At 41.6% G+C, this 17,217-nt stretch overlaps 1 protein-coding gene across 1 annotated transcript; it reads left to right on the top strand.

The window, feature by feature from the left end:
- Positions 1–227: 227 nt before the first annotated feature.
- LOC127581298 (uncharacterized) lies at positions 228–5,655 on the top strand. The gene has a single exon (XM_052035554.1). It carries the CDS (start codon positions 251–253, stop codon positions 1,559–1,561), a length of 1,311 nt encoding a protein of 436 aa, XP_051891514.1. The 5' UTR covers positions 228–250; the 3' UTR covers positions 1,562–5,655.
- The last annotated feature ends 11,562 nt before the right edge of the window (positions 5,656–17,217 follow it).

The raw sequence follows: 17,217 nt of genomic DNA, 5'->3' as shown, positions 1-17,217 counted from the left end.
ATTCAACGTTTCAGGTCAATGAATCTACATCTGAATTGAGAATTGTTTCTTGAGAGGTTGAGCTGTCAATCGGGACCATATGGGCGGCACTGACACAAACTCTGCACTCTCATTGGTCAACTTTATACGTGGTACGTAGCACCGAATCTCTGATCTGTGATCGGTCGAGGCGGGTGTCAATCAGGATTAGGTTCCGCCTCCTCGGTGTGGGACTGGCAAGATGGCGCTGCTATGTGCCGGTCTCAGTGTGATGCTGCACTGTGGCCGGGATGTGGGGGACTGGACGAGGAAAGTCATGGCTGTTGGCGGCCGAAGGTGCGACCGGGGTCTGGGGAATACCTCGGGCTCCATGGAAGCTGATGTTCGGCAGGGGCCGGTTGGCCGTTGGGAAACGAACGGCCGGCGAGCGGCGCAGGGTGCGCGCAGTGTGGGGGGCGCGCCTGCGCCCTGCCCCCCGTCACTGGGGCAGGGAGCCCTGAGCAGAGTCATTGCCGCACAGCTGGAGCCGCGGCTGCCACTGCTCCCTGTTAGAGGCAGTGCCAGGTGGGGACCAACAAAGGTTGGGGGCCGTGCAGTGGGACGCCTCTCCCAAATCCTCGCTGTGTTGCCCTTCTACACCCCACTGCTAAAACCTGCGAATGTTTCCTCAGCTGAGACACTTGGCAAAAAATACCCATCACTGAAGCCCAGTGAAATGGCTGGGAGTATGAAAATGGCTGGTGACTGTGCCCCTTGGGCTGGGACCCTCGGTGACAATGATACTTACACAACTAAAGGGTTTACCAACTGTGGAAAGGTTTGGTCCTGTCCTGTGTTTTATCAGGGGGTGAATGACAACTACCGTAGTGGGCTTTGGATCCGAACGTTTCAACGGTTGATCAGCTCAAATGCCTCTGCATTGCTTCAGGACAGTAACCGATACCGTCATTGTCATTCTACTGGCATGAAAGCACTACAACAATGCAGAATGTATGGCTATTATAAAGACGATGAGAGTTATTTTGGTAAAAATAATGCTGTCCCACTTCCACGAGGGAACAACACAGTGTACTATAGTATTTTGAAAGTCTCTCCAAATGCCACACATAGTCAGATCAAGTCTGCCTACTACAAGCAATCATTCATTTACCATCCAGATAGAAATGCAGGCAGTGAAGAGGCAGCATTGAGGTTTACTCAAATCAATGAGGCATATTCTGTGCTGGGCAGTGTGAGTCTAAGGAAAAAGTATGACCGAGGAATTCTGACTCCTGCTGATTTGCACATTGGTAAAAAACCTTCGGACAAAGGCCAGGCCTCAACAATAAAACAAACAAAGACTGGAAGTTCAGAAGAAAAGTTAAATGATGGGAAATCAAACTTCAATTTTGATGAGTTCTACAAGGCTCACTATGGAAGACAACTGGAGATGGAGCAGTTACTGCGCCAGAGAAGGATGCAGCTTCGCAAAAGCAGGGAAAATTTTGAGAAAAGATGGAATCTTCAAAAGTTAATCGAGATGATAGTGATTGTTATGCTTATTACAGGATTTCTCATCTTATTCAGTTTCAGGAGCAAATAAAGAAAGAAAGCTTCTTTAGGAGTTGACATTGAGGGCAATGGGTTGTCATAATAGCCACAACTTGTAAGATCCGCTCATGGTTGGTGTAGTTACTGCATTCTTATAATAACAGCAAGATGTTTACTGCTGCAATCAAATGTCTTGGGGGACAAAACAAATGCAAATGCTGAAAAGAGTGTGGAGTACAGAGCAGGCCAGGCAATGTCTGTAAAGTGGAAAGGAACTGTTCTGAACTTAATCTATTTTACTCTTTACAGACTCAGATTGGCCTCCTGTGCATTTTTGCTTTATTTATAAACAGCTTCATCTTGTTTCTTTTAATATTGCCAGTTTTTATGTGCTTGTTTCATTTGGGTGCAGTTTAAAAATAGCTATGCCTGCATTGTAGCAGCAAATAACAATGGATCCTGAAAAGACTTAAAACAACAGTTAATTTGCATCAGCTTTTTGCTAAAAAGGCCAGGCTAAGGGCAACTAAACATCAGTGCAAAGCAATTCACTCTTTTTATAGAAATTTCCAGTAAGGTCATTTCTATAAAATTCTTTATTCCTCTCTATTCACTTCTCTCAGGAGCCAGATTGGATCCTCATTCCGGATCAGCACAATGCTTTTAACAACATTACAGATGGAGTGTAGTTGCAGTTTCAGTTAGCTTTCTACCTTTACAGACTGTCTGATATCCTAAATATACTAAATCATCATCTACAATCCCTGTGCTGGCTAACATTGGCCTCCAATTTGGCAATTGATCCCTTGGATTTAAAAAAAATCTCATTCTTTTATCAGGTATTTTCAGAGTCTTGCACTTCCCCAACACTCATCCATTCCAATCTTAAAACTTTCAAATGTTTGCACTACTCCATATCTACCCATGTGCATTCCCACTTTGGTTCCCTTGCCTTCATTTCTCTGGGCTCTAAGATCTGGGATTTCCTCCCAAATCAATTGATCTTCAAAACCTACGTCACTACGCTTTTAATTGCTTGCATAAAGTGTGATTTGATATCAAATTTTGTTTGACCACCTTGGGACCTTTTACTACTTTAAAGATATAGATGTGCAGTTTGTCTATTTAAACATTAATTGTGGGGTTCTGAGTATGTATTTTCATTTTTCCTGGTGCAGTTACATTTGAAACTTCAATATTAAGACATAAACACTACTGGAGGATTAGAAAAACAGAAAATTTGACAAACAAGTGTAATTAATGATTATGATGCAGTGATTGAATCTTCACAGTAGGCCATTTAGCACTTTGATGCTGTTCTGATATTCAATGAAATTATGGCTAATTTGTGCCCGAGATCCAATTGTCTGCATTTGTTCTATGTTTCTTCTATCCTTGCCAATATAAACTTTCAATCTTGGTTTTGAAAATTTCAGTTGTCCCAACGTGTCTGACCTTACTGGGCAGAAGAGTTATCCATTTCCATTACTTTCCTAATTTTCCCAAATGGCTAAGCTTTTTTTTTAAGGTCGTAGACTATTTTCTGAGGCGGTTTCTCTATACCTAACATAAAATTTTTGTGTTGTTTGAAACACTGTTTAAATCATCCTGCCACCATTTTAATGAAATAATTTCTCATAATTAAATTCATGGTTTAGCCCCTCTTTTTGCAGTTTACATTTCTTTCAACTACTTCATTCCAAAACTGAATGCAGTACTCTAGAGGGCCACTGTTGAGTGAGACATAATTTGCTCACATTTGTGTTTCAGTTCTCCACATATAAAGGGCAACATTCCAACATCTTACAGACAGTAACCATAAAACAATCGTTTGATACAAGATTTGACACATAGAAATGAGAGCCAAGGTTGATGACTCATCACGGGTTTGTTCCAAACCCCTTGTCACCCCTATCCTTTTCCAACCCTTATCTTTGTAACCTCTCCTACCCCTGCAGCCCCTATAGATATTTTTACTACTCCAATTCTGACCATTTCAACATTTCTGATTTTAATCACACAACCACTGGTGGCCTTGGTTGCAGCTAGCCAGACCTCTAACACCCTCCCTAAAATTCCCTATCTCTCTTTCTTTAACATACACCACAGAATTCACCCCGATTACGACTGATAATCTGCAAGGATATCTCTATGATTTGGTATCATTTTTATTGTGTAATCCTTCCGTTAACTGTCGTAGGATGCCTCACTACATTAGTGGTGGTATTCTTTTTCTGTGTCATGTTTAAAGGAGGATATTTAAAGTTAAAAAGGCAAAAAGTGACTTTATGGATGAAGATTGTCAATTTTCAGTTAAAAATCCTCCCAAAATCATTACCTGAGTTCTAATGTAGGGCTCCCAAATGACCAAGTATCCATGAAATCCATCCTAATTAGAATTAAGGCACTCGGGTGAGGAGGAAATCCCAGTGGGTGGTAGAAAGTCACCTTGACTGGCAGTGTTAGCTGTAGAGTGCAGTGTCAAATTGGCTATGGGAATTTTGGAGTGCCATCGATGGGTGAGGCGGAAATAAGGAAGATCTTTTCAGGTACATGAGTTTTTTAGCCAGTTAAATGTTAAAAGCAACAGTAGATTCTACCATAAATTGCAATCGATCAGATTTTATCAATGTTTATAAATTCTTATTTTGTTTCAACCCTGATGTATTCTAATACTGGTCCCACAATACCCACTGGTTCCACATTCCAAGATGATCCATACAGTTTTTCTTTCCTGACAAGGATTTAATTTTCAAGTAATTTACCATGTGAGGGTGAGATAGTTTGTAACATATTAATGAACCTTCATGCTCCTATTCTTTGTAAATCTGCTGCTCACAACCTCCTTTTCATTCATCACCTTTGTCCTTGCTGATCTTCATTGGTTCCTAGTAAGTTTTAAATTTTTATCCATGTTCTCAAATGTCTCCATTGCTATTCCCTCCTTGCCAATTGTAATCTTCTCCACTTTACAATACTTGCAGTCCCCAATTCTAGCCTCTTGATCACCCTTGCATTTAATTGCTCCACAGCTGATGGCTGCATCTTCAGCTACCAACTCTAAAGCCCAGAATTCACGACTTAAAAGAGGATAGGTACAGAAATAGTTTAACACACTCAAAATCTGCCTCTGTGAGCAACCTTTTGGTCATCCGTCTTAACATTTCCACATGACTCAATATCATATTTTGTTCAGCAAGGTTGTTGTGAATTACCTTGGGATGTTTTGCTATGCAAAGTTGCCTCGGAGAATTATAAGTTATATCTTATATTCTGCTTTGTATGCTTGTATTTTGGTGGCCCACTGGCCAGAAAATTTCATTTTCCCGAGGCTGATACCTGAGAAGTGGATAAATCCCAAGTCAGAATCAGGATTCATCATGTCAACACAATGAAATATTATTAGATTAATGGAAACATGGACTTATCCTTTGCATATAATCTTTAACTCTGTGGTTTCACCTTTTCAGCTTACAATGTTAAACCTTCAGGCATTGTTATAAAAGGAAATATACTCTTCTCTCAGAAGTGCAGTTAATTTGCACAACAGTTTGAGGTCCAAGGTGGAGGGCATTCTTCTGGGAGATTGCTGGCAATTTTTCTTTTTGAAATGGATAACATTAATCCACAAACTCAATAATGCAGAATCTACCAACACGATTTATGCCCCACCAAAGTTAAATTGGTGCTTCTGAATACAGCAATGGACATGAAGTCTGCTACATGCAATTTTTGTACAAAAGTTGCATCTTTTTCTAGTAAGCAATAGTTATACACATTTTATGACCAAATATAATCAGTTATGTGAGTGGCACTACATAATTACATTGCTGCAAGTTATATTCTTTAGAAAATCACCCCTTGACTTTCACTAACCACTTAAAATGTGTTCTGTCATATAAGTGGAGCTATTAATGTACAGGCATTAAGATGTGCCCGGTGACATCACAGTAGAACAGAGATGAATCTCTGCTTCAGAATATATTAATAAAGTTACATCAATCTATACCTTACACAACAATTATATTTTTACTAAGTTATCTAGGATGTTACGCTATTTGATTCTAATTCATTTGCAAGACTGTGCCTTGAGTGAGTGTGGATGCCTTTGCTATGATTTTCTATTTATCTTATGTGCACCCTTACATTGCTGATAGCAGCACTTGAAGATATCAAAATATAAAATAAATTTTATTTGCTTAACATGCGGATGGTTCAAAATTATCTGGTGGGTTCTCTAGGGTACTGGGCTTTAATACCATGAGGTCGGTCACACTGCTGTGATATGATAGTATGAGGCATTGCTAAAACATGATACCGTGTGGTTGGTCATACTGCTGGGTTATAATACTGTGAGGTTGATCACGTTGCAGGGACACAAGGCCATAAGGCTCATCCTCCTTTTGGAAAACGATATGATGGTGTCAAGCAAATCCCCCTGACTTGGCTTCAGTTGTAAAACCAACTCAACTTTAAAATCCTTAATGTTTGGTTTCAAATTATCAGTGGTTTTCCCCAATTTTTAATGTTTTCTTCTGGTCATACAATCCTCGAAGATCACTGCAGTCTCCAGATCTGGCCTTTCGTGCATTCTTGACCTGATTCCCCTCCCCATTCCCACACTAACGTGTCTGTCTTCGGCCTCCTCCACTGTCAGGGTGAGGCGCAATGCAGAGAGGAACAGCACTTCATATTCTGCCTGGTATTCAGCAACCCAGTGGCATGAACATTGAATTCTCCATTTTCTGGTAACCTGCTCCCCCTCTGTCCCTTTTCTCTGTCCTGATCTACCCAGTTCCTCCTACACTCACCCCAGCCCCCATCACCCTGGTTCTTTCCCCTCCATCCACTCCATCTGCCCATCACCTACACCCCTCCCACTGGGTCCTCTCTACCTACTGTTCCCATCTGCCCACCTAACCTCCCTTATTTGGTTCCATGTTCCACCTTTTCCTATCAGATTCCACCATTTGCAGCCCTTTATTGCCTCCACCTTTCACCTCCCAGCCTCTGTCACTATTTCCACTCTTCCTCCTCATCTGGATCCACCTATCACTTTCCAGGTCTCGCTCCACCCCTTCCCCTCACCGCTTTATATTGGCTACCTCCCCTCAATCTTTCAGTCCAGATGAAGGGTCTCAACCCGAAACGTTGACTGTCCATTTCCCTCCACAGATGCCGGCTGACCTGCTGAGTTCCACCAACAGCTCGCTTTTTGCTCCAGATTCCAGCATCTGCAGTCTTTTGTGTCTCCATTTACCATATCTTCGCCCTTCATTATTTTGTATACCTCTATCATGTTCCCGCTCGGCCTCTTCTGCTCCATGAAAACAATTCTAACCTATCCAAACTCCTCTCAAAACTGAAACATTCCATCCCAGACAGCATCCTGGTGAATCTCTTCTGCACCTTCTCCAATGCATTCACTTCCTTACTATAGTTGATGTCCAGAATTGCACACAATACTCCAGCTGTGGCCTCACCAATGTTTTACAAAGTTGTATCTGTGACCTCCATGTTCTTCTATGCCCTGGATAATGAAGACAAAGCATTTCACATGCCTTCTCCACCTTTTAACCTGTGCTGCCACCTTCAAGGATCTATGGACTTGTACACTAAAGTCCCACTGTTCCTCAAGACTCCCTATAGGGCCCTACTGTTCATGGTATATGTCTTAGTCTTAGATCTCTCAAAATGTTGCCATCATCAGGATTAAATTCCAATATGCAATTGGAATTTGTGCTCTGCACAATTTTTCAGCTGATCATATCATTTTGTAGTCCAAAACTATCCTCTTCACTATCAACAACACTATTTTTGTATCATTTGCAAACTTACTAAGCATACCCAGATTCACATCCAAATCATCAATGCATGTAGCAAACATTGTGGGTCCCGGCACTGATTCCTGTGGTACACTGCTGGTCCCAGGCTTCCAATCACAAAAGCAATCCTCCACCATCACCCTCTGTCTCCTATTGCCAATACAATTTAGTATCCATTGGATCCAATTTGACAACTTGCCTTGGATCCCATGGGCACTAGACCTTTTGGATCAGCCTTCTATCTGGGAACTTGTAGAAAGCCTCACTGAAGTTCATCTAGACTACATTGACTGTATTGCCCTCATAAATAAATTTTGTTACTTCTTCAAAAAACTTAAATTTGTCAGTTAGTATTTCCCAGCAATAAAGCTGTGCTGACTCCTTGTTCAATCCTTGCCTTTCTGACTGTAGATTAACCCTTGGCTCCTGGGATGATGGTGTTGTCTTGTTAGGAAAGAACAAGAGATGATCTCATTGAAACCCAAGAGCCGAGAGGGCTTGACAGAGTAGATGCTGTGAGGATGTTTCTCCTGATGAGGGAAGTAGAGAAATAGGGAGTATATTCTCAGGACAAACAATCAAGCACTTAAAACTGAATTGAAGAGAAATTTATTCTCCCTCATTAAGTTTTTTTAAAGCCTGAGATTGAAAGAATTTTAGATTATAGAGGAAGGGGTTTGTTGGGATCAGACATGAAAACGGAATAAAGGCTAAAGATTCAATCAACAATGAACTTATTGAATAATGGTGTAGGTTTGAGAGTTGTATGGTCAATTCCTGCACCTATTTCTTTTGCAGGACTCCTTCCCTCTTTCTGGCTACATCAACAGTATCCATGTGAACCACAACCTTTGCTGCTTCCTCAAATGTTTTGGAGTTGCTCAGTGCTTTAACGTCATGAATACAGCACATCATCCTAGAATCATAAACAAGGCTGTAGAAACTCCTATTTCCCCATCCTGCACCCAACTATAGATTCCACGGTCACTATTGGTTGACATTCCTCCTTATCCCTGAACATCAGAGCTAATCATGGTGCCTTAACCTTGGCTCTTGCTGTATCCCCCAGGGGTTCTATCAAGCTCACCAGTGTTCAGGACTACTGAACAGAAGTGAAAAACAGTACACAACACACGTACATGTGCTCTCATACCACTAAGTGCAACACATATTCCAACAATACTTGTCTAACTTATTTCTGACGATTTTAAAGCAAATCTGTTTAATGGTCAAAGGTTTCAAACTTTTGAAGATGTTTAATTCATTTGTACCTTTCGGACAGTTAGTACATCTGTATTGAGAGGTGAATATCTTTCATCCAATGTAAAATCCTGGAATTACATGTGAAACCTGAAATATTAACCTGTCTTTCTGTTTACAAAGGCAAACTGATGTGCTGTCAACTTCCAGCTTTGCAGTTTCAAGTGCACTGCTGCCCAATATATGTTTGCTGAGAAATTCCAGTGCACCCAAAGGATGGGCTGGAATGATGCTGTGCATGTTGGCCTAGTGCATGGAACCAGTTGTAACCGGAACCCAAAGCTCAGCTGCAACAGACCAGGCATTGTGCTTCTGGCAGGTGAAAATGTGCCACCTGGTCCTCCACCGCTGAGGCCGGGGCGGGTGTCTGAGGGGTGTTGAGATTTAGAACCATAGAACATTACAGCACAGAAAACAGGCCATTCAGCCCTTCTAGTCTGTGCCAAAACTTTATTCCACTAGTCCAATTGACCTGCACCCAGTCCATAACCCTCCAGACCTCTCCCGTCCATGTATCTATTCAATTTATTCTTAAAACTTGAGGGTGAGCCCGCATCTACCACATCAGATGGCAGCCTGTTACACACTCCCACCACTCTTTGAGTGAAGAAATTCCCCTAATGTTCCCCCTAAACCTTTCCCCTTTCACCCTAAAGCCATGTCCTCTCGTACTTATCTCTCCTAATCTAGGTGGAAAGAGCCTACTCGCATTTACTCTGTCTATACCCCTGATAATTTTGTAAACCTCAATCAAATCTGCCCTCATTCTTCTACGCTCCAAGGTATAAAGTCCTAACCCATTCAATCTTTCCCTGTAACTCAACTCCTGAAGACCCGCAACATTCTAGTAAATCTCCTCTGCACTCTTTCAATCTTACTGATATCCTTCCTATAGTTAGGTGACCAGAACTGCACACAATACTCCAAATTTGGCCTCACCAATGTCTTATACAACCTCACCATAACATCCCAACTCCTATACTCAATACTTTGATTTATGAATGCCAGGATGCCAAAAGCCTTCTTTACAACCCTGTCTACCTGTGATGCCACTTTCAGGGAATTATGTATCTGAACTCCCAGATCCCTTTGTTCCTCCACAAGCCTCAGTGCCCTACCATTTACTGTGTATGTCCTACCTTGATTTATCCTTCCAAAATGCAACACCTCACACCTGTCTGCATTAAATTCCATCTGCCATTTTCTGGCTCATTTTTGCAGTTGGTCTAGATCCCTCTGCAAGCTTTGAAAGCCTTCCTCACTATCCACAACACCTCCAATCTTAGTGTCATCAGCAAACTTGCTGATCCAATTTACCACATTATCATCTAGATCATTGATATAGACAACAAACAACAATGGTCCCAGCACAGATCCCTGAGGCATACCACTAGTCACAGGCCTCCAGTCTGAGAAACAATCATCCTCTACCACTCTCTTTCTTCTCCCACACAGCCAATTTCAAATCCAGTTTACAATTTTTCCATGGATACCTAGTGAGTGAACCGTCTGAACTAACCTCCCATGTGGGTCCTTGTCAAAGGCCTTACTAAAGTCCATGTAGACAACATCCACAGCCTTTCCTTCATCTACTTTCTTGGTAACCTCCTCGAAAAACTCTACGAGATTCGTTAAACATGATCTACCATGCACAAAGCCATGCTGACTATCCTTAATCAGCCCTTGTCTGTCCAAATACTTGTATATACGATCTCTCAGAACACCTTCCAATAATTTACCTACTACTGATGTCAGCCTCACCGGCTTGTAGTTACCTGGTTTACTTTTAGAGCCTTTTTTAAGCAATGGAACAACATAAGCTACCCTCCAGTCCTCCGGCACCGCACCCGTTGCTAAGGACATTTTAAATATATCTGCCAGGGCACTGCAATTTCTACACTAGTCTCTCTCAAGGTCCGAGGAAGTATCTTGTCAGGGCAGCAAGCACCTCCTCCTCTTTAATCTCTAAATGTTCCATGACACTATTGCTGGTTTCCTTTCCTTCCATATATACTATGTCAGTTTCCTGAGTAAATACTGATGCAAAAACACTGTTTAAGATCTCCCCCATCTCCTGAGGCTCCACAATAGACGACCACTCTGATCTTCTAGGGGACCAATTTTGTCCCTTACTATCCTTTTACTCTTAATATACTTGTAGAAACCCTTCAGGTTTACCTTCACATTATCTGCCAAAGCAACCTCATGTCTTCTTTTTGCCTTCCTGATTTCCTTCTTTAGTATTTTCTTACATTTTCTATACTCTTCAAGTAACTCATTTGTTCCTATTTGCCTATGCCTGCTATACACCTCTCTCATTTTCTTTACCAGATCGCCAATATCCCTTGAAAACCAAGGTTCCCTACACTTGTTAACTTTGCCTTTAATCCTGGCAGGAACACGCAAACTTGGAGAAGTGAAGGTGGTGAGCTAAGATCAGGAGTGGGACCTGCATAACGCTGTGTTGGGAATGGGGACAGGGAATGGTGGGTAGTCATTGTAGAATGAGGGTACCTTGTTGATCAGAGGCCAGGAGCTTATTGTTGGGAGTATTGCATTCCAAAATCTCCTCTGGGTTGAGGTTGGTGGGGAAGCAGGTGCAAAAGTCAGGGTGGAGAACATCAGAGAACATCAGATTATTGGCAGGATGGTCAGGATCAGTAGCAAAGATGTAGGTTATAGGATCAGTGAATGACAGTCCAGTGAATGGGGCCATGAAGGGCAGTGTGCTATTATTTTGTTGAGAATTCTAAGGATTTTGGTAAGTACTTCACTCATCCTCCGATCTCTCAGTTTGGCACTGCAATTTTATGACTACGTTGTCCTGGCAGTACCCAGCACTGGGCATCTCCTGGATGATGTGTTCAAAGTTCCCTTTCAATGTTTCAAGAAGAGTACAACATGAAGAATGCCACCCTCACACACATCCCGATGTGGAAATCACACCAGTTAATGCCTGTCAAATATTTTGAGACATGCAAAAATATTTAGAAATAGTTACAGTTATGGAAAAAAAAAGAATCATTGCATTATGCTGAAAGAAACAGCATTGTGGAACGGATTGGATTTGAATCTATTATTCCATTAATAGCCAGCAGGTGGCATCTCAACATGCTTTATGGTGATTAAGGGACTCCCTGCTTCTCAGGTTAATTTCCTAAGTGTTCACCCAATAACCTCATCGATGTGGTCATTTTTTGTGAGCTTAAATGGGAGCCATATGACCACAAAGGTAGCACTTCCAAAGCCAATTCTGCTCTCTTCCACCATCCATATCAATGCAGTTTTCAGCTGGGGTCACTGAACTGTAAGTGAAGTGAGAAATCAGAATCAGGTTTATTATCACTGACATATGTTGTGAAATTTGTTGATTTGCAGCTGTAGTACAGTGCAAGACACAAAAATTACTATAAGTCACAAAAATAAATAAATGGTGCAAAAGAGGAATCACGAGGTAGTTTTCATGGGTTTATGGACCATTCAGAAATCTAATGGCAGAGGGGAAGAAGCTGTTCCTAAGACGTTGAGTGTGGGTCTTCAAGCTCCTGTACCTCCTCCCTGATGGTAGTAATGTGAAGTGGGCATGTCTCGGATGGTGAGGGTCCTTAATGATGCATGCTGTCTTCTTGAGGATGTCCTTGATGGCGGGGTGGGTTCTGCCCGTGATGGAGCTGGCTGAGTCTACAACCCCCTACAACTCCACCTTTCAGAAAATTCTGAACCCAGCGATCCATAGGCGGAACCCTCCCGAGTGTTACAAAGTGTAAAGGATTAGTTAGATGATGTCTGTGCTTTAAGAAATTTAAAAGTCACTGAAACAAGTTGGGCTTAATGGTTATCAAAAAAAAACTGCTGATGCTGAAATCTGAAAGGGTTCTGATGAAAGGTCCCAGACTCGAAACATTTCACTTTCTACAGATGCTACCTGACTTGCTTTCCAGCATTTTCTGTTTTCATTTTGGGCTTGATGATCAGCTGGTCACACTAAATTCTGGAATGATTAATATGCAGGTTCCTTGCAATCCTCCTATTCCATCTTATCAGCTATGAATAATTACAATGTTCAATAATTTTATTTCTCATCCTCAGCCCACCTCATACTGTTGATTACCAACAATGGGCAATTTTTTCCCATTATTGTCATTCTGCACTGGAGGTCCTGGCCCTTCCCCCCACACCCAATACCATTCACATCAAGCCCACTTGTCCATCTGATTAAAGGGATTAGCATCAAGTGGAACCCTGCCTTCACCACCCCAGCTGCTACCGTCATTTCACTTTCATCAAGGAGGAGTAACCATTGGCTCCCATCCTGAAGTAAAGGAAGGGAAATTGCACTTGCTTGAAAATAGCATACAGCCTTTAGCAACCAAGAGAGCAGCAGGTGACTGGTTGAGCTGATTGTGGTGACAAGCACAGTTGGTATCTTTTTCTTGTGCACATACAGACATCCTGTGAGTGATAGGGCTGCCTCAAACAAAAGCCAGGGACTGGGTTTTCTACTCAAGATTAGGAAAGGACTCAATAGCTTTGAACATCAAGCTTTGTCTTTCATTTGCAACATAATTTTGGAATTAATTTAACAAATGTGAACACAAACACAATAATAAAAAGTATTGCAATGAGACAAATTTTAAACTTCCATTTGTGAACATGCACTGACATGATTACAATGCAATATATCACCACCACCCCAGAACCCAGTGTCCAAACTCTTCCTACATTATGACTCTATCAGTGATACACATCTCCCCTGCACCCCAACATGTCTAATGGTCTCTGCTTGTGTAAAGATCCCCTTCACCAACATGAGCTTCTCACCTACTTGAGTTTTCATCACTAACTGACTGGCAGATTCTTTTCCCATCCAGAATCTGCTCCCCCCCCAAACAAAACTGTAATTTAAGATAAAAGGGTTTTAAATACGACTTAACAGCCTTTTCTACTCTAGTGAAAATTGTCTCATTATTTCACATCTCTCCATCTAGTTATACTTCCCCACCTCCAGTGTCATCCTGTACCATCTGGTTCAAATATCTTACAATTTTCTCTGAACAAGAGCACTCACAACCACAATAACTTACAAGGAATGATGTATTTTTACCATGAGGACTCACAGTTCATCTGCAGTCTTCAACATCTTCCCATCGAGTGGTGCTGCCATTCTGTGTTTTACCTTTTAATATGTATTAACTGTTAAATAACAATTTCCATCTCTTTTTGCATTTAAAAGAAAAGTCAGTCTACTCATGTTCTCCTCACTGTTGACAAAGTCTTCACCCGATACAGGGTTTCAACCCAAAACGTCAACAATTTCTTTCCTCCCACAGACGCTACATGACCCCCTGAGTTCCTCCAGCAGATTGTTGCTTCACTTGAGCGTGATTTGTAAATGTTCATGTTACAGTCCCCAAATCCTAATTCAAACAATCTATAAACAGAGAACAAAAGCGGGCTGAGTGTTTCACTTACAGCTCTCCCTCACTTTGTACTACCCTCATTAAATCAAACATTTTTAATCCACTTTTCTATCACTGCTATACCACTTCCTCCATAGTACAGACTGATTTTTTTTATTACGTGCCTTTTGCGGAGATTGGTCTCAGTGCTGGTGAATTAAGGATGACAATGCAGCCAGCATTTCTGTTAATGATCACTATCCAACAATCCCTCTTAGAAATACTTGTGCCTGCATGCCAGATATGTTGAATGAGACTTTAATGCAAAGTCAGGTCTCCCTCCTGGGATGATGTTACTATTTTGAAGAAGAACAGACGTGCTCTTCCTTTTGTCTGAACTGCTGCATCTCTCTTTTATGCTTCATCTTAAACAAATTATCTATTCACTATCATGTTTTTTGCATACATTTTCCAAAAATTAGCTGCTTCATTCCCTATAACAGAAACTACAACAAAAAAAATTAATTGGTTGCCACTAGGATAGCCTGTAATAAAATGCCCCGAGATAAATGCAAATATTTCTGATGCAACGAGTAATTGGGAAATCTATGTACGCTCACAGACTGGGTATGTATCAGAAAATGTTGGCTTCTGTAGGAAGGCCAGTAGCTGTGGGCTGTATCTGAGCAAGGAAAGAGAGGGAGGAGTCTTTACAGAAACAGGGGATTCGATGTTCAATGTTCACCTGGTTTAATGAGTCGGGGTTAAAATGATTGAAATTGTCCAATGTTCATTTTCATTCAGTATACATACATGTTGTGTTATTTTCCTGGTAGTTCTATCTATTAAAACTGCAATGAATCACATTATTACAATCCCTAGGATCAAACGGGTATGTGGCTGAGGTGTGCAGTCCTAAAATGGTTAACTCGGCTCCTTTGAACAAAAGCAATACATCCAGTTGTCATACACAAGCACAAACACAGTCATTTAGCTCCATCTCTCCGATGAAGTGACACCAGTGACCCACGTATATACCTCAGCCTTGTTGGGGGAGGGAAACCTCACTCCCTGTCAACTTACCAATATCCCTACTATAGGCACAACAGAGTCAGCATGCTCGTCATTTTCTCCTTGGTCCCCACGCTTTCTAAAGGTCACCTTCCTGTCTGTTAATGGTGGAATTCCCCTTCACACCAAGTACACCATGGCAACACATGAAATTTATATTTCACATCTATTGCCTTGTAGGTTTCACTTGATCGTATCTTTAGCTGTGGTATGCTAACTTCACCCGGTTACAGTGCAAGGTAAAATTCCAGCAATAATTCCAAAAAATGAAGAGATGTCACAAAAGGGCGATATTGATGTTTATGTTTTGAGAGGGAGGGGGTAGTTCATCTGTTCCTATCTCACTAATTAGGAAAGGGGGAACATGCTGTTTACAGGCAATGGCATATTCATGGTACCAAATAACAGCTTCCTTGTTTGATAAATTGGAGATTGTTAAACCACCCAGAACTTGATGAGAGGACAAGCCTCAACAATACCGTCTACATACGTGGCTGTGGATACGGTAAACACAAGGTGGTGAAGAGTGGCCGGACCTCAATCCCATTGAGTGGAATGTAGAATTGGTCAGGAGGAATTTGTTCTTTACTCCCATTGATTCCTACTCCTTGTTCCAAAGGGAGTCAGGAGGCACACCCTAGTCAGGTTGGCTCCTCAGAGGAGAGTGTTCAACTTAGGGTTAAACACATGATCACAAATTACGGTGCACATTCAGGAAATGCCAGTCAGTTTATACTGTCAACAGCAAACGATGCGGTCTCCCACATCATACTCCTCGCTGTCAGTGAGACTGTTCCTTTTATCAGTAAGTATCACTCACCCTCCACCCCATTATTGACTCCTTCCCCACTGAATGACACAGAATCACTCATTAACAAATGCCACAATTTCTCCTTTATGCTGTAGTATCACAGCCTCTATCAGTGAGTGACAGCTTCCCCGTTCTCACTCATTAATGCAATTCACTCTGTAGGTGAGTTACGCAAGCACCCTGTATTAATGAGTGATGGACTCCTTCTGTGCCACTGTAGAGGATCAACTGATATGGACTTTATTCCTTGATCTCTGTCCAACTATCCTCTAGATGTAGATTATTTGAAAGTTATGAAATTTTTCTAAGGGTGAACTCAGAGTTTCACATTAAAGTTGTCTCAGGGTTTGATGAATTGTGTCATACTTGATAAGATGCTTTTGAAATGGAAATCCTTGATTGTGTCAAGTTTGAGGTTTCAGCTTCTCTGGTATTCTTGCAAGTTTAGCAACCAACCAGAACATGTGGGACTGCTAGAAACTGTGCCTTGTAAACCTCAAGACCTTGCCTAACTGAATCTGCTCCAGCCGCATCTCAGAACAAGAGCACTGAATATCACACAGATATATAACTGCACATGGAGCAGGCAATGAGTAACTCTCTTATTATTGAGGCATAGGTTTCCCTCTGTTTTAAATTTTCACTGCCAGTTCACAGTAATACTAGCATCGTTCTCTTTTTGCATTAAAAACATTCCCTGTGAGTGGACAGATGTACTCTTCCCAGGCTGGTGTCAAACTGCAGTACATTTCTCCTGCATTTATTTTCTTTCCAATTAATTCAATGCTTCCCTCTTGCTGGGGTAGAAGTGTAGCCACTAAGTAGTTTCTCTGGCCATTTTTTATGCATAAGCCAATTTATCTTAGTGGATGTCAGCAAGCTAATATAGCCGTGGGGTCAATGCAGTAAAATTCCACCTTGACCTTACTTATGGTTATCAATATACCTTCCAGGAAGATGCCCCAGGTAGTGATCACAAGTCAAGGAATAGTGAACTGGAGTGCTGGATGATGCTCAAGAGTCTCTAGATTTTAAGTAGATCACTGTGTGGCAAACAGGAGTCCCTGATTGTGTCCAATCAGGATTGTGATCAGAATGTAAGGGTTAATAAACAGAAGCAGGTGTAATCCATAAAGTGCCTTGAATCTGTTCCACCATTCAATTAGATCACAACTGAATCTCAGCCTAAACAACTTTAAACTTAATTCGCAAATCCCTAATTCCAAAATCTATTGACCTTGGCACTGACCACACAATGACTGAGCACCTACAGCTCTCCAGAGCAGAGGATTCCAAAGGGGTTCAACCCCCTGATTAATGACCTTCCTTCTCTAGCTTAGTC

Source organism: Pristis pectinata, chromosome 21 (assembly GCF_009764475.1).
Source record: "Pristis pectinata isolate sPriPec2 chromosome 21, sPriPec2.1.pri, whole genome shotgun sequence".
NCBI classification, from domain to species: Eukaryota; Metazoa; Chordata; class Chondrichthyes; order Rhinopristiformes; family Pristidae; genus Pristis; species Pristis pectinata.
Note: the sequence above shows the minus strand (reverse complement) of the source record. Positions and strands in the feature narration are given on the sequence as shown.